The 18,420-nt window shown below is 40.9% G+C and overlaps 1 protein-coding gene across 1 annotated transcript in view; it reads right to left on the reverse strand.

Moving 5' to 3' along the window:
- Positions 1–18,420, reverse strand: part of ARHGAP18 (Rho GTPase activating protein 18) — a 41,483-nt gene that overhangs the window by 21,749 nt on the left and 1,314 nt on the right. The window contains exons 2-6 of the mRNA XM_009319129.1: positions 16,947–17,182; positions 14,073–14,145; positions 8,346–8,515; positions 6,002–6,167; positions 1,896–1,987 (exon numbers count right to left, since the gene is read on the reverse strand). Of these exons, the coding sequence (XP_009317404.1) occupies positions 1,896–1,987; positions 6,002–6,167; positions 8,346–8,515; positions 14,073–14,145; positions 16,947–17,182 (737 nt within the window). The remainder of the gene's footprint in view (positions 1–1,895; positions 1,988–6,001; positions 6,168–8,345; positions 8,516–14,072; positions 14,146–16,946; positions 17,183–18,420) is intronic.

Consider the following 18,420-nt stretch of genomic DNA (forward strand, 5'->3'; position numbering starts at 1 on the left):
GTAAGAAAAATTATGCAACACAGTTGTGTTTTCTCCAGTTACAGAAATTAAATACCACTGTATTTATGTAACTGATAAATGCCATAAAAAAGATCAGACAGAAAAAGCCACAAAGTTAGAAAACAGCACTGAAGGTGTCACCCTGGTATATTTTCCTTGATTAAAAAAAAAAAAAAGAAAAAGAAAAAGTGCTAACCGGGTGCATCCAACTCTCACCGCACCTGGCTTACACCACAGCAGTGGCTGCCACCCTCATCTGTTGGGCACAAAGACGCGGTGGGCATGTTGTGTGATTTGCCACCATCCTCACGTCTATGGGGAGGCGAGGTCTGGTGGCACTGCCGGCGGCCACGACTCCTTCACACACACTTACTCACAAGTGCCCCCTTGGTAGGCAGCAAGAGGTGGCCGCTGGCCACCACCAGCCTCCTGCCTATGGGAAATCCCCTCTTCATCTCTATCAGGGCTTCTTTGCATGGCTTCATTAGCAGGCCAGAGACCTGAATTACTATCAGCAGAAACTTCTGGTGGAGATACATGGATCGGTCCATTTCCAGTCGGAAAACCCCTAGGCTAAATTATGTCATTGTTTTTAACCATAATTCCTCAATGAAATAAAAACTAAGCCTATTTTCTATTAAAAGATTTTTTTAAAATTAAACAGCCTTCCTATTAGCTTGGTTTGTTTCATTTCAGTGACAACCAAGGTACATTTGAAAAGCAGTATGCACAAAAATGTTCTTTCTTGCACTTTATGTAAATCCCCTATTCTTGGAAAGCACGTGCTGCAGAGAACAGACAGAAGAAATGGGAAACTTCTTATTTTCATATTCTCATTTAAAGAAAAACTATATTCCAAATGACGTCTGCACCTCGCAAAACAAATCACATCTATAAGCTAGAAATGTTTATGCAGAATTTTCTTCCTGAAGAACTATGCTTACTATGTTGCTAGGATAGCACAGTGATCAATCACTTTTTGTCATTTGATTTCTTTTTTTCTAGATAGCATCTTTCCCAGAAATGTATTTTTATGATCCTGAGGAAGTAATTTCTGGCATGAATGACACAACAATAGTTTTGAGAGAGTGAAACTCTCTTTGAGTTTTCTGTTTCTCGAAAAATAGCTTAAGCAGGTCCCCAAACCTACTGAAATGGTGATGACACAGCACTGAGTTCCTGTCAGTGTTAGGACAGGTCCACACACTGTGGTCTCTCCCTTCTCATGCAATAAGACCTGCTATGCATGGGCAGTAAACCCAGCGTCTCCATCATCTGTCTTATTATCTTTCCCATTACCATGACATGATACGGGCCAAAGCATCCCCCCACATACTAAAGCAAGAAATCTTCTGGAAAAGGGCAGCTGCCACCACCAGAGGCAGTTATCCAGCCTGATGCCCACTCCTTAGCTGCCTGCCTCATGCCCCAAATCACTTCTGAAAGGAAAAAAATACTTCCTGGAAAGGTAAGTTCAGCCTGTGGGCCAGGGATTGAGACTGTCTATGGAATTTCAAGCATTTGCTCTGAAAAAATAAAGGGCAGCCCTACTGACGATGAAAGTCACACCACCGTTATGAAATGGAATTTGTTTGCAGTGGGTTCTTACACTGATTGTCAGTTTTCACAGGCTTATTAGTAAACTTGCCTAAATCATGGAGACCAGTTGTAACAAAAAATTAACTTTATTCCTCTAACTCCAAATACGTCTGATACAAAGCAAAGTATCGTATTTACTGAATTATTAAATAAAGCTGCAAATAAAAGTTACAATAACTTTCATTGATTAGAGTCATATACTGAAAACTTTGCTACAAGGAGCAAATAAATCCAGGACAAAACGTTGTTTGTCATTTGCAGGTATGTAACAAGTTGACTTGTTCATGCCTATTTACCTTTTGAAAAATCAGTGGTATCTTGGTTCCTGGCACCTTCTTCTGATCCTGTTCCAGTAAAACTGACAGTGGGACACCAAACAAGCCAGAGTCTGAAGAACAAAGCAAAAGAAACCGAGATATTATCCACATCTGTTCCAATACATGTGATAATGGCATAAACCACATTTTTGAAGCGATAAGCCTATTCAGAGCTATTGACCTTTTGTTCAAAGTGTTTGAATGTCTTCGTCAATCAAGTTATTACACAAAACATTCTGGCTAAAAGGATTCATTCATCTCTTCCTTCAGCCATAAATCAGAAGTCTTCTGTTTTGACTTCAAATTGCCATGCACATACTCTGCAGTACAGTGAAGCAAACTGCATAAATGAACCATCTGCATGGTTCTGGATTGCAGAATTGGTGTGATGACGACCCTGCAATGCAGATCTTCATCACTCAATGCAAGTTATTATAGTTAAGATGCAAATGGAATGAGTAAAATATCCAGAGATCTGGCTACTAAAATGAGGCAGATGTAATTATCACCCAGAGTTACTCTGACTGCTTCTCTCTATGAGGGTTTTGAAAGAACAGCTTTTCAACCCTTGTGCTTTTGCATTATACAACACCGGCAGGATAGCAAGATCACCATCTTGCCAAAGGTGTTTTGCCTTTTTTTTTAAATAAAAGCAAAAGTACAGTTAAGTCTTGGTTGGAAAACGGTCTTTACAATAGTGCTAAGGCAATGCAAATTAAAAAAAAAATGGAATCTAGTCTGTTAATCTAGCCCTGATGCAAAACTAGCCTTAGTCTTCAAGTAAATGGGACTCCCATGTGTTTGTGGCCCAGTTGAATAGAAGTGAATGACCATTAAAAGAGAGCTATACCAGCAACTACTAACCCCAAGTTTGCTGACATAGAACTTCTCTGTCAGAAGTACTGGTAGTTGCTGTACGTGCAATTTTTCTGAAACAGCATATAACACTACATGTAGCTAAAAACTCCTGCTTGGTATGATGCCATGCCAATATTGAGCACAGAACAGCTGTAATTACTAAAAAGATGTCAGCCCTTGAGGGAATGTGATATACGTCAAAGAAACATCAGTTTCAGTGTCAAATCAGGGAGTTCTTGTATGTCTATCAGCATAAAAAGTCTACCAATAAAATATGTACAGACTCATACATACGCTCAATATCCATACCCCATAGTTTTATCATCTTGAAGATCTTGTCAATAAAAAAAGTTTCAACTGAGAAGTTGGAGAAACAAACTGTAGGAGGTCAATAGAAAGGCAGGGCTGGGCACAGCACAACATTCCACAGAAGAATTACATTTTCATCGTCTTTACGTACTCAAGCACAAAGGGGAACAGCCAATAGATCCACCATTGTATGAATCAATAGGCCAAGCAGCACTTCAGGAGTGAAGAGGTGAGGGTCAGGTAGAGCAACAAGGCACTGAAGGCATTACATTGCAAAAGCAGATTTTTTTGGCAGAAAAGGTGACATAATCTGCCGGGGAAGATTATGGGGCGGTTCATCTTGAGGGCGCTCACAAGGCAGGTGCGGGACAACCAGGGCATCAGGCCCAGCCAGCACGGGTTCATGAGAGGCAGGGCCTGCTTGACCAACCTGATCTCCTTCTATGACCAGGTGACCCGCCTAGTGGACGAGGAATAGGCTGTGGATGTGGTCTACCTGGACTTCAGTAAGGCCTTTGACACCGTCTCCCACAGCATTCTCCTTGAGAAGCTGGTGGCTCACGGCTTAGACAGGTGTACTCTGCGCTGGGTAAAAAACTGGCTGGACGGCCGGGCCCAGAGAGTTGTGGTGAATGGAGTTCAATCCAGTTGGCGGCCGGGCACGAGCGGTGTTCCCCAGGGCTCAGTTTTGGGGCCGGTCTTGTTCAATATCTTTATCAATGATCTGGACGAGGGGATCGGGTGCACCCTCAGTAAGTTTGCAGACGACACCAAGTTGGGCGGCAGTGTTGATCTGCTCGAGGGTAGGAAGGCTCTGCAGAGGGACCTGGACAGGCTGGATCGATGGGCCGAGGCCAATTGTATGAGGTTCAACGAGGCCAAGTGCCGGGTCCTGCACTTTGGCCACAACAACCCCATGCAGCGCTACAGGCTTGGGGAAGAGTGGCTGGAAAGCTGCCTGGTGGAAAAGGACCTGGGGGTGCTGGTCGACAGCCGGCTGAACATGAGCCGGCAGTGTGCCCAGGCGGCCAAGAAGGCCAATGGCATCCTGGCCTGTATCAGAAATAGTGTGGCCAGCAGGAGCAGGGAAGTGATCGTGCCCCTGTACTTGGCACTGGTGAGGCCGCACCTCGAATACTGTGTTCAGTTTTGGGCCCCTCACTACAAGAAGGACGTTGAGGTGCTCGAGCGTGTCCAGAGAAGGGCAACGAGGCTGGTGAAGGGTCTGGAGAACAAGTCTTATGAGGAGCGGCTGAGGGAACTGGGGTTGTTTAGCCTGGAGAAAAGGAGGCTGAGGGGAGACCTCATTGCTCTCTACAACTACCTGAAAGGAGGTTGTAGCGAGGTGGGTGTCGGTCTCTTCTCCCAAGTAACTGGCGAAAGGACGAGAAGAAATGGCCTCAAGTTGCGCCAGGGGAGGTTTAGATTGGATGTGAGGAAAAATTTCTTTACTGAAAGAGTAGTTAAACATTGGAACAGGCTGCCCAGGGAAGTGGTTGAGTCACCATCCCTGGAAGGATTTAAAAGACAGGTAGATGAGGCGCTTAGGGACATGGTTTAGTGGGCATGGTGGTGTTGGGTTGACAGTTGGACTCGATGATCTTGGAGGTCTCTTCCAACCTTAATGATTCTATGATTCTATGTCATTGTCTCATTGTCTATTTCCTCAACAGTTCCATGAGTCTAGCCCATCTTTTTTAACTTGGGGAAAAACAAGATTTTTAATCAATTCAATGTTTTTTATGACTGCCTGTCATTGACATAATAATGCTGTAAGTGAAATTCAATTAACAATAAATTTGGTAAGAAGAATCAATTAACACTAAGACCCAAAATACAAGAGAAGAAGGTGTTTTGTCTCTGTATATTAGTGAAAGCACAAGCACTTCTGCAAGAAAAAAATGCATTTGAGGGATCAAGGTCTCATAGCTGTTTCTGTGTATGCCTTTTGCATTTAAAAAGTTATTTTCTACTACTATAAAACGAAGAGCATATTCTGAAGAATCTATTGTAACTTGCTCTATATCTCTCAACCCTCTCTGTTGCTTTCAATTATTTAAAGTGAGCTATTGCACTGTCACATTCACTGAACCTTGACAATAGGGTTTTGGCCAAAGCAGGCTTGTGATTAACTGGGAACACATTTCAAGCTCTTGTAAAGCATTTAGCAGAAGCCAGAAATACAGAAAACAAACAGAGCACTGAAAACCTCTAGCATCTTGAAATTGGTTTCCATGTGTCCTGTGTTCCCAAGAAAAGCACTGTGATTATACATATGGTCCAATGCCTTGCAGAGCAAAATGACACATTGCAGCTGTCTTGACATCCTCTGCAACAGCTCAAATCTTCCACTTATATGATGCCATTCAGCATAAAAACTGCATTATGGCCTGAGTAAATATTGGATGGGCAAGGCCAATGGGACACAGGGAAGTTTGTACCAGACAGAAGAGGAAAGCAGGTGACAAAGGCTTCCAGCATCTCCAGCCAAGGGCAACAAAAGCAAAAAGGTCAGAAGTAGCACAGGAAAGCAGGAGAAGAATACCCACAAAGAGCACATACACATGCCCTCCCAGGGAATATATCAGCACATACAAACTTCTGTGAAGCAATTCTTCCTGCACAGCACGCTACTAAGATAGTTCCGCTTCTTCACTCTTTGGTTTACCTGCTCAGTGACTGACCTGAGTTTTAACCTTAGACAGACAGCACAGTCCCGTAGCTGGAGTGACTATGTGCATGAACTTGCTTAAAGTGTGCCTTGAGGTAAGGCATATAATTAAATGCTGCTCAGGACCTATGTTACTATTTATGTATTAATACAAATTTTCTGCTGGAAAATCATAAAGAACTGGATGCACTTGTTTTATTGGATTAAAATGGACCCATTTGGTTCAGAATATGAAACATCGACTCACCTTTGGTTTTGATTTTTACAGCTTTTTGCTGCTTGAATTCTGTCCCAAATATGTCATAGAGAGCAGTTAATTCAATCAGTGCTAAAGAATAGACTTTCTTCATGTCCTGAGGGGCCAGGTCACCAATCTTTGTGGTACCTGTTTTGTCCTTCGGCAGCCTGAAATTCTAAAAGCAGAGATTTGCAGCAGAGTGAATAATCCAAGTCATAACAAATTACTTAGCTCAAAGGCTGTGCTTCCTTCAGGGTACAACTCTTTCATCATGAAGCCTGCTGTTACTGACTAAATCATGGGAGAATCCCCCAAAAAGGTTGAAAAGCAGATGACCTTAAAATCATAGGAGGATTTAGGTTCCTAGTGACTTCTGGAGGTCATCTAATTCAACCGCCCGTTCAAAGCAAGGCTAAATTCAAAGTCTGATTGGGTTGCTCGTTGTGTTGTCCAACTGAATTTTGAAAACTCCCAATAACCTCTGTGGGCACCTATTCCAGTGCTTAATGCTCTCATGAGGACTTTTTTTTCTTTGCAAAACAGAATTTCCCCTGTAGTCACTTGTGTCCATTGCCTCTTGTCCTTTTGCTGGGCACCTTCAAGAAGAGTCTGGCTTTGTCTTGCTTGTAACCACCCACCACCACCTTCTGCATCCTTTTGCAATTTATAGCGGTGGAAATGGCTGTCCATGAATAATCCTATGCATGCACAATTGGGATAGAAAGCCCTCTGCACTTATGCACACAAAATAACATATTTGGCTGCCATATAAATAATAATAAAGGGGTTCCCTTCTTTGGGAAGGGGGATCCTTAATTATGCCTCATTTCTACTGCACTAAATGCTCAGAAGCTGCAGTCAGAGACCAATATAGGGAATTGAGCTGACAGGGAGAGGGACTTTCCAGCTCACAGAGCTTTTTAACGCCATCTCTCACCAGCAGGCTTCTAAGTAAGACTCTTGCCTGTGCCTGACATTAGCAGTGTGCATGACTCAAAGCAGGAAGGTTGACAAGACTTTCCTCCATTTGGAAAGATATATTATACTCCAGAATTATTTTCTCATCCTGTACAAACCCAGAGATAGCACAAATGAATTGGTGGTTATGGTACATGACTACAAGGGCACATACTGAAACATAAACATAATTTATAAATCGTAGATAGTCAGCTTCCCCCCTTGAGGTTTCATTGACTTGCACAAACATGTATGTTTAAAAATAGCTGCCAATGATGAAGGCGCAACAAATACAAATTCTAGATTTAAACAGGTAACTCCCTCCCTTTTCCTACCATTTTGCCACTCCTTTCATCACCGACGGAGAAAGCCCATAGCCATGTCTTTGAGCAATCCTTCGTAAGCCTAGCTAAAAGTATAGCTAAAGTATGTATTATGCATATATATGTATGTTAGAGTATAGCTATCATTTCCTTGTTACAGGCTGCACTAGAGAAACATGGCTCAAACACTTTAGAATCCATTTCTAAATATCTATTAGTGTCTGGTTTATAATGTTTAAACTAGGATACATGGGGTAATTACTATTTGAAGAACTGCACATGTCCTTACCTAAATTAAGTGTTTGAAGAACTGTGAAACATTATTACTTCAGACACTATGTTTACTCAGACATGTTTGCATACACTGTTAGGAAAAAAAAAGACATTTTTCACACCAGTTATCAGTTTACAGGTCATACGTAACTGCACCTTCATGAACTGTTAGGTAGAGAGAGATCCTCAAAGAGATGCCTGAGGATCAACAACAAAGTGCCTTGGAGGATCTTCTTTTGTATTTATTTGGATTCATTCAGAATGAGCCTTTTTTTATAAGAGTTGGAAAGTAAAACTGAGCACAAAGTAATCCTTAAGACTTCTATAGACCATTCTGTTCTTCATTCTCATCCCTCACCTATCTGCACTGGATAAATGCACAAGGTTTCTACAGGCATCCACCAACCCTTTTTAAATGACAACAGAGATCTTTATTACAGAGGTAAAGCACCTCAGCTCAGGTAACAGGAAAAGGGGCTGTAAATAAATGAAGCAAGGACACAGTTTGTGTACAACTACCACTAAGCCACTATTCCAGCTTAATATTACCAGTCCATTATTGCTTACACACAGTGAATTTTGCCAGACAGACAATTGCATAAATAGGCATAAAAGTAGTTACTTCCATGTTATTGAAAATACTATTCCCAAAAATGAGTTTTCTTGAGAAGGTCTATCTCCATGAAGCTGGATCTGACAACATTCTTCTAAATCTAATTCACCCACTATCAGGTAAATATCATCCAAATAGTACCAGTAGTAAAAACAAAGAATGAGAGCAATAAATAGGAAACACCTACCGGGAGAAGAGTGTCACCCCCTCCACCCTTGCACATTTTGCCTACTGAGCTGTCTTTGAGATTAGCTGCCTGTTCTGCAAACGATATCTCCAAATTGATGTCAGTGTCCGAAAAAGGCATGTCTTCAAGTGGGCTCTTCTGCTCATCAGTTCCAAGACTAAACTTCGGACCTGAAAACAGAGTAGAAAAAACTAACAACCAACTGCAGCACAACTGAGTATCACTCAGTGCATGAGAGCAAGTTTAAAACCAAGTAGAAGTTAATGCTGTGCAAGGGATGGACTTTCTGGTTGCAAATTCACTGATTTCTGCATTTTTTATGTCAATTGAAAATTTAGCTTCTTATAAGGGTCCATCTTTTATAGTTCTTCTTGAATAATTCTGCCAAGGCATGGGGTTTTCTCCTATTTGTCTATTATGAAAAGATAAAGCAATCCACCTCAAACAAACAGCAGACTCCCAGAATCTTCCAGAGCCAAACAGCTTTGGCATCAGAAGTTTCTTGCCATCAAACACTTTCCAGCCTTAAAGACTGTAACAACGTGCAACCAAACCAGCAATTCTTTCTGCTGTTAAGATTTCAAAAGCAAAAGAGAATGTTTCTATGATCCAAAGCATTAACATCTGGGAATAACAGGGAGTACACAGATCATGTCTTTGTCCCAACATCCCTGTCCTCACCTCAGTCTGAAGAGTCTAGATTCCTCAAAACTGTTTGGACATGTTTCCATGATACAGGGAAGGACTAAGTACACAACAATGGCCTTACTTCTCTTTCTTTGTTCCTTAAAGTAATCAAACACTAGACATATTTAGAACATGTTTTGTTTAAAAAAAAAACAAAACAGAAGGAAAAAAAGGGAGAGGCAGTTCTGCTTTTAGAAAAAGAAGTCATCTAATATCAGGGCAAATCAACCATTGCTTTTCAGTCTGAAGTTAAAATATATCATGAAAGAAGCAAGAGGAAAATTATATCGTAAATAACACTATTTAATACAAAGCATCAAAGACAATTTAGCCAGAGAAAGATTCTGATCTCTCCACCATCTCTCTCGTGATGTAGTACCTCTTAAAGGATACATCCAGGACTAGGTTCCTTGTACGAGACATTACAAATACCTTGCAAGTGTTTGTGATGAAATTCAGACTTTCTTAAAACCAGACAAATATAAACAAATCAGTCCTGCTCATTTCAAGGGGACCATGATTCTGCCACTGGCTCCTAGGCACAGGAGACTGCAGCCTGTTCAAAGCTAACATACTCCAAGTGCAGGAGAAGTGGGATGGAAACAGACATGAGTTGAGGAGGAGAACTACGACCAGTGCGTATGCTTTGGTATATGAGTATTGTGTAACACAATAGATTAATTTCTTTACACCACTGTGGGAAATTTTGCTATGGCCTGGAGTAACTATGCCAAGCCAAGCCAGAAAAAAATTCCCAGAAAATAGTTACAGCTACAGCACCATCTAACCTTGAAGCACAGGAAAGGTTGCAGATAGGCTGATTAAGGGAAAAGGCATCAGGAAAGTGCTGCTCTACTCTGATACTTTCAGTGGTCTGCATAAGAGCTGAGCTGCAAGCATACAAACCAAACAACGTATGAAGCATCAAGTTTTAAAAAAAAAAGATTACACCAACTCAAAATTTTTTTTTTAATTGTATCTGCATCTAAATGAAAGACTATACACAAAACAAGACTAGTCTCTGATATTTTTTAGAGTGAGTCCTGAAAATGACCTTGGTCTGCCAGGGCCAAACTCAGGGGATCTGATACACAGGCAAATGGCTGCAGTCACCACAGCCATTCTCTGGTAGGGCACAGTGCTTTATGCAACCACTCCCACGTCAATGTAATTGATCTAGAGCTGAGACACTTCCAGAGAGAGAAGGTGGATTTGAGTTAACACTTTGACTCTGCTTACAACCAAGCAATGCTGTGAGAAGTAGAATAAAACATTTCCAAATTTTGCCTGTTGTGGGTGTTACTCACCACTTGCTCTTTCCAGGGTGGCTTCTGCTCTCTTTCCATAGACCCCGAAAGATGCCTGGAGCATACACTAAAGATTAAGCTGATGCTGAAACTAGAGCTGCTCCTTTCGTAAAGAGATATGTGAAACCTCAATAACCAAGCATATCCAAGGTCAACTTCATCCCTGGCTCCAATCTTTGGCCTCTCTGTGTGTATATCTGTATACATCATGTAAACTGTTTAATGCGTCCAAACTAAAGGAAAACAGTTCCCCATCCCTCCAAGACTTTTGTCATGCTAATGCGGCCTATATGTGACCTACATACTTCCTACCAGCCTGGGAGGGATCTGATGTTAACAAACAATAAAGCAGTAGCTCCTATTTCAGTCCTCTGGTCATACGAAGGTGCAGTGTAAAGCAGATGTCTTGGTAATGATGTGCACATTTTAAAAGTCTGGAAATGCTGCTGTTGTGGGGAGTTTCTTCTTGGTCGTATAGCCTTGCTCCTGTTGTTGTGCATTCGTTAACTAGGAAGCAGCTGTAAGAGGAAACAGCTTTGGTGTTCTGCCAACCTGCCAACTGCATGCAATATTTCATGAGAGAAATGCAAGTGTGATTCAGAAAAATGTAAATATTATCTATAAGGATGTGGAAACCATATTTTACATTAGTCATGTACCCTTCTCTTGGTTCACAGTGCTATTTAAAGATCACATAAAATAATGGGAATTATTCAGGAGTGGGGTGTGGATTATGTTTTGGGTTTATTTTTAATAGGACATGGAAATATCGGAAGTGTCAACCTTGTTTTTTCTTAGTTTTGCTAGAGAATCTAGAGTATACCCCGATGGAGCTATGCTGATAGATCTTGACTTATAATTGGAAAGGTAGAACGGCTGATTTTTTTTTTTTTTGACTGACAAAGCATTTCTCTAAAATGCTAATTCATAGATGATTTTAAATAGAAAATAAAAAACTTTGTAATCTTTTCACTAACACTCTGTCACTCCGGTCATAGATTCCTTATTTATCATATAAAATGAAAAGCAGAAACAAACTCTAATTAAAATCTACAACCACATTTCAGTCTTTTTCCCTATCAAGAAGCAAACATTACAGCTCTTTTCCTTCATGTTACACACAGGACATGTAAGTCTTTCATCCATTTGCCAGATCATTATGCTTTGAGGTTGCCCCTACACAGAGGTTTTATCTAACATTCTTCCCTTGCAGCTAATCCTGTGTGTTCAGAAGGACAACTGCAGTCCCACAGTAAACTGACTTTTGCTGCTCCCCTATTTAAGCTAACGAGTATTTAGCTTTTCATCTCCTTTATTCTTTCCTTTTTATTTCTTGAGATGTCTCAACCAACACGGTTATTAACTCCTTTTCACAGGCATCCAAAGAGAATTACTTTTTTTCTTTCGTAGCTGTTGAACATATTGCTAGCTTTGCAGGTCTTTAGTGAGTGTTATGGATTGTTAATATGATAATGTCTTTTGACAGCTTAATACATGATTCTGAATTTTCTTTTCATTTCCTGTAGACACATTCTGTACCTACATGAAACAAAGAGGCACTTAAAGCCAGTAAGTGAGGGTCCTTCCAAAAAACCCCAAATATGCATCTACCAACAAAAAGTCTTAGGAACTCATTAAACTGTTCTTTTGAGCAGGATCAGGCAGAAAAGAATAAAAACATACTGGTTTCGTATTATTCCCTGAGTTTGCTTACATTGTTTAGGCACGAAACAAAGTGTGTCGGATTGGCAAGAAAGCAGGAGTGAGCACAGGTTCACACAGCCCACATATGCTCTAAGGGCAAACCGTTATCATCTTCAGTCTGGCAGAAGCACTTCGGAATGCAGCATTCAAATACAAAGTTAGGAACAGAGCCATCACCTTTGGAGACGGGCCAAACAGAGTCATTCACTCTAACAGTTTTAAAACATCTCAATTTAAGCTTTGGATTCTTTTTAGAATGTCTGAGATGATATTCGTATTTTTCAGTTAAAACTGGTACTACTTCTCTGTCAAAGGGCGTTTCCATTTTAAAATAATGTCTTTGGATTTCATAAATATTTAGTATCTCTGAAATATCAGGCATTGCTTACTTTTTGCCTTAAATTCATTCACTGTTTGTGTAACAGTAATTTGCTCATCATTCTGGAGGAAAGACCACAGCACAGCACTGAAACAGGTGTGGTGCTTTTAACACCACCAAACTTGCATGGTTTGACTGCAAATTGAACTGATTTTTTCTTCCTGCTCCAATCTTGGGAGCAGAGCCCACTTCAGCATGTTGACGAGAGCAGAAGTGTATCAGGATGTAAGCAGGCTGCATTTGCCATCCACATCACAGTCTGGGCTGAGGAGAGCTAGCATATGGGATTTGCCTTTCAGAACTTCCCATTTCTGAAGGGTTCATCAGGGCCACTGGAAAAAAAGAACCAGATGTGATAAAAACTCTGTAATAATTGCTTGGTAATTTTCCAGCTCTGAATCCTACAGTGCAGTTTATTGACACAAGCACCAGGCATCTCTTCCTTCCCTTGTGCTGAACCAGCAGTCTGGCAGTCCTCCCAATTTTTTACTGTTCTTACTGGAGTGAGATTTGCTGAGAGTGAGGGAGAGAAGGATTAACAGCACTTCTGGAAACACACAGATTTGGTGATATTCAGGGCTGGTTTATATTCATCTCTCCCACTTCAACTTCCATGCACATCCTGTATTGTTTGATGCTGTTTTCTAAGTCTAATTACAGATTAAGTAACTTGCAGTAGAGAACTTGATCTGCCTGCCTGCCTATTTAAGTGGCTATAGGGTTCAGCGTAACACCTATGTGCTATCCAGTCCCCCGGAAGAAGAAAAAACACCCCAACATACAAACAATGCAGAACAGCAATTGCAGTATTGTAAAGTTTAAATGGCTGCCAGTTAATATCCTGATCTCTACAGTGATGGGTATGGTGGTATACATGGTGCAACCCCTACTTTGAAGAAACCTAAGATGATGCAGGGCAGCCACCCTTTTATTATTGGACCTGAAGAACAGCAGAAAGCTTTGTCAAAGTCTTCCGTCAAAATTCATACTCTCAAAACAGAAACGATGGAATCAGCTAAGGACTTCTGTGATGCTCTGTCCTACCTAGCAGTTAGAGGGAGGGGTCTTCCGTGAGTACTGCACCCCTCTTGTGTAATCACGTGCTGTTGAACACAAGCCAGTCCTACACACACCGAATGCTATTTCCTTTCCATTTTCCTTAAAAAGGTAAACAACTTTTTTCTTCCATCCCTGTTTTTTTTTCATTTTGAGCTGCAGTTATATAGCCAGTTCTCACTTTTTTTGGATGTTTATAGTCCATTTGTTTTTGTTCTCTTGTATGCACTGATGAGCTTATGTATAGTGCTTCATTTCCTGTACTGTGCAGCAGAGATAAACCAGAAGGGATAAATTAAAGATCAGGAAAGACCTAAGCATAATCTATGAGAGGAGACTTCTCCCAGATGACTCAGTTATAAGACGATCACTGGTAACAAACAAGGTTTCTCAGATGGCTCAAAGGACACTATCTACAGCCACACTTAAAAATTTTACACCACAACAATGCAGGCCAGAACAGGTTTCTCATAAGAATTCCATTTTCTTTTGCTGAAAAGTTACTTGAAATATGGACCTATGTAGTAGCTTGTGTAGTTGAAAGCCTACAAACCAAAAGGGGTGGGGGTGTGGGGGGAAGTTGTTTGGCATTACCTTTTGTTCCATCTTGTATTTCATTTTTGTTTTCACTTGTTCTCACAGTTGAGGGTTCACTTCCATCACAGATCTGAGAAAGGAACAATAAATATGCATGTCTATAAAAACCAAATGCATGGTTGTAGAAACGCCTTTGACTCTGTGCAGGATTAAAACACATACTCCTGCAATTCAGGGGTATGCAGAAGCACACCTGTGTGTTTCAGTAGAAGACCCTTTGCCAAAGTCTAAGGGGATCTGAAATATAGGTAATTAAAAAAGAATTAAGCCCATTCCCCCTCTTCCTAAAAGGCTAAGTGGGTATAAGACTTAATTTGCCAGAGTTGCAAAGAATAAGAAAATGTAGTCTTTGACCTGAAGCCATAGTTTGCACTGGAAAGGATATGGAAAGGGAATCTGGAGGAGACATTTTGACTGACTCAGCCCAAATTCCTTCGTCTTGCAAAATCTTACATGGTTGCCTCCTCTGCAGAACAATCCCATCCCTTTTGCAGGGCAGCCTGACATTAATATCTGTGCTTACAGCTTAGATTCCAAACAGCAAAACTAGGATACTTCAAAGAGACAACAAACCAGGAAAAGATTTGAACCATCTTCTCCTTTCCACAGTGCTGCACTACCCAGTCTCAAGATTTGTCACATTCCATGAACTGGATGACACCTACTATAGAAAAAAGTATTTCAGAACATGTAGAAAATCTATACCCATATATATATGGGTATACATATACCCATATACATTTTTACCCATGTATTATTTTTATTATCTTTTTGGCAACTCAAATCTACAACGAATGTTTAGCACTCTGAATTGTTAATTGTATTTTATTCAAGCACTGTATAACTCCATAGTTACTGAGAAAAAAAAATTCAAGTTTTAAAGATTTCTTCTACCAACACAAATCTGTATATTTACTTTTTTTTAAAATCAGGGATCTTGAGAGGTGGAAGAAGATAGCGTAACTGCCCAGAAAATTATTACTGTTTCACAGAGCAGTAGCAGCAGACTGTGAAGCTGTCAAGGTACCAAAAGTCTAACTGCTCTTCGGGAATATGGCAGGAAATCTAGTAGAAACATCAACACTATTGTTTTACCTTTCCTCCTGCCTTCCTCCAGGTGAAGGGAGGTTACAGGATTTTCGGAGGCTATTATTAAACTGGAGTGACTTCATACAGCTGCAGATGGCTTCAGTCCTCTTCTGTTACATAAAAAGCTTTCTAATGATGGGAGAGTAACAAAGCACTGAAACAAGTTACCTAGGGAGGTTGTAGAAGCTACTTCACTACAGGCTTTCTGTGACAGATTAGATGAATAACCGCCAGCAATGATTTCTGAATCATTATCTTGCTTTGGAGAAAGGAATGCATTATAGGTTTGAGGGCTTACACTTGTATTATTTTATTTCAGTCAAGGAGACAGGTTTAGAAGGATTCTTCTTTTTTTCCCAGTTATTTCTATATTTAATAAATATTCTATCCTTCTGTTTTATACATCTTAAATGGCTACAATCATTTGTCTGTTTGCATTACTTCTCACTGATGTTATCAATATCAAAACATGTAGTTTAAGAGACAGAAGTCTACTGAATACTGTGGCATATGATTTTCAAACATTACAATGTGTAGCTTAAATACAAGAACATAAGTCTTTCTTGTGCTTTACTGAAATAACATACTTGAAAGGGAAATTATACTGCTTTAAGCTATACGATATTTTACCTAAATTGCTCTGCTATTAGACCTTGTAATTTTTAGGTGTAGTCAATTCCAAATCAGATCCCAGAAAGCTTTTGTGGAGTTAATATCCCTTCTGCAACCACATGGAAAGCAGAACAGTGAAAGGGAAGTTGTGCCTCCAGAACATACATTTCAGCTTACAAACTCCCCCCACTACATTTCACCTCTGCTGAATTTGAAAGGAGTTGCCGAAAGAGAGGAAGCTGTTGGGGGAAGGAGGAAGTTAAATCCCCTCAAATTTCGTGATGCTTCCCACCGCGGCTACCATTGCATTGAACGGCAGCAGCAGCAGCAGCGAGAACAAGGGATGGGGCTGAGGTCAGATAAGCTAGCTGTGCACTTCCATCAGGTCAAGAGTCTTCTTACGGCTGCAGATCTTGTTGCTTTTGGGGGAGCAGACAGGACACATATGCTTCTCCACAGAAGAGGAATTGTAATCATAGTCTCCATTTCCCTCCTTCCCCTTTCCTGTGTATGGGAGAGGAACTCTCCCATTCGATACCCCATGAGAGGAGACAGGGAACCTTCAGGACCTGGCAGAGCAACTTCCCACACAGAGTTTAACGACATGCACAGGCCCTGGGAGTTAGTATGGGGTCTAAGCCCCCAGCTGACAGGCATAAAGACCTAGCCAAAATAGAGGAGGTTAGGTTGATGACCCTTTTTTTCCTTTTTTTAAAAAAAGAAACAAGAGCACCAGTAAGTAAGAGGTACTGCCCCCTATCTGGCAGACCCCTCAGGATGGCTGCAGGGCACTCCCACCCAAAGATAAAAGTGGGCTTTTGGTAGCTCTTTGGGTGATTGTTGTCATGAGTTTTGCATCTGCATTAAAATTAATTCAGCTTAATATCTTGACCATGGAGTGGTTGTTTTACTCATCGCCTTTAAGTAATAGAAGGCCAATATACATACTTCTTTCTACATTCTAAAATTGCTTAATGCAATGTCAAGTCTGGGCCAATGCTATTCCCATAAATTCAGTAAAAAATTCCCTTGGAAATCAGTGAAAAGTTAGACACAAATCTTCTGGAAATATCCCTTTCGTGTCTGTGCATCCCTCTCCTCTGCCCCCACCCCGACATGTCCCTCTCTTCTCTCTGCCAGAATCAAACCAAACGACGGACAGGAACTTACTTTTCCCTTTGAGTCGTTTTGTAGCCTGAAGATATCTCTGACATCAGGAATCTGGTGCTGTTTGTTTTTTTTCCTCATGGTTTGTCTGACAGTCTCTACTCGCTTTTCTACCGCTGCCTTCTGGGTTCGGGTCAGTGTGGACAGAAACACCATGCTTTCCAGGGAGTCACCAGAGCTCTCGCCAAACAGATTTGACAGACCTGCCTCCTTCAGCCATTCTTCTTCCAGTTCTCCCTCTGAACAAGGCAAAGAGGAAAAGGCATAAACGTTGGCTTTCGAGACTGTTAAGCACACTGGATGTTAATAACGTGATCTAGTTAATGCAGTTCACAGGGAAAGTACTAAGGGGATCCACAATGAAGAACAATTACTCACACTATCATGACTTGGAAAAAAGCTATTGTTTCTAAAGAGCTTCAAAAGGGTTAACACATGATAGCAAAACTTTTAAAATAGTTAGATTGCTATGGGGCAATCTTTATAATAATCTACAGCACTTCTATTAAATCATATACCATTTTATAAATGTACCTAGATATAAATGTGTATGGTGAAGTCTGAAAGCCTCTGATCATTGCTGCTTCATTGATTTTTAGTTCAATCCTCAATCTTTTTAGCTCCTTTACTGACATGGTTCTGCCCACTTTTCTTGATACGTTAATCCTACAGCTTTCCACTAGCTCAATTTAATGAAGGACAAACCAGGCTACGGGAGTCACCTTAATGTTATTTTTTAATCGTTTCTTACGACATGGTCTCCAGACTGCTGACAGCCCACAAAACAATTGTTGCTTTAGTCTTACAGCTGATAAGGTTATCCTTTATTGACAGATCACTGCACATGAAAAAGAAAGCTATTAAATACTGTCACCGATGGCAAAACTTCTGCTTCTGAAATCAGTATCTCTCTAATGATACTTTCTTTAAAACACCAAGTTCTGTCTGTAGCAGCCCAGTTTGTGCTGAATGCCAACAACCCTCTCAAACGTTCAAGCAACATTTCCATTTATGAGATAACTAAAAGTACTCCAAAGCTGGCATGTTGACTTCACTATTGACTGCAGTTTCCCACAGTCAAGTGGGAAGTGCACATCCAAGTGGGCACCTGAATATTAACAGCATTCAGAAAACTGACACAAAATTTTAAGTATGAATTTTGCTATGGCTATGTGGCCAAATCCTGAGCCTCTGACAAAACTCTTTCAGATTTTGTTATTAGGGCTGGAAAGAAGGGCTACACCCATTCTCTAGAGCAGATGTGAGCAAGGTATCTCTCATCTCTTCCCTGCCTTGCCTTTGCATGGCCGTGTCTCAAGCAAGCCCTGCCCAGGCAGGCCCATCAGCCAGGTGCTGCCCCCCACCCATTTAGAAGTACTCATACCCAAGTGAGGCGCTACACATTAGGCAAGGTGTGGGGCAGAGCAACACCTGCTCGAGCTGATCAACTCAACTGAGCTGACTCACTTGGGCTTCA

The sequence above is a fragment of the Pygoscelis adeliae genome, unplaced genomic scaffold (assembly GCF_000699105.1).
Source record: "Pygoscelis adeliae isolate BGI_AS28 unplaced genomic scaffold, ASM69910v1 Scaffold172, whole genome shotgun sequence".
Taxonomy (NCBI): Eukaryota; Metazoa; Chordata; class Aves; order Sphenisciformes; family Spheniscidae; genus Pygoscelis; species Pygoscelis adeliae.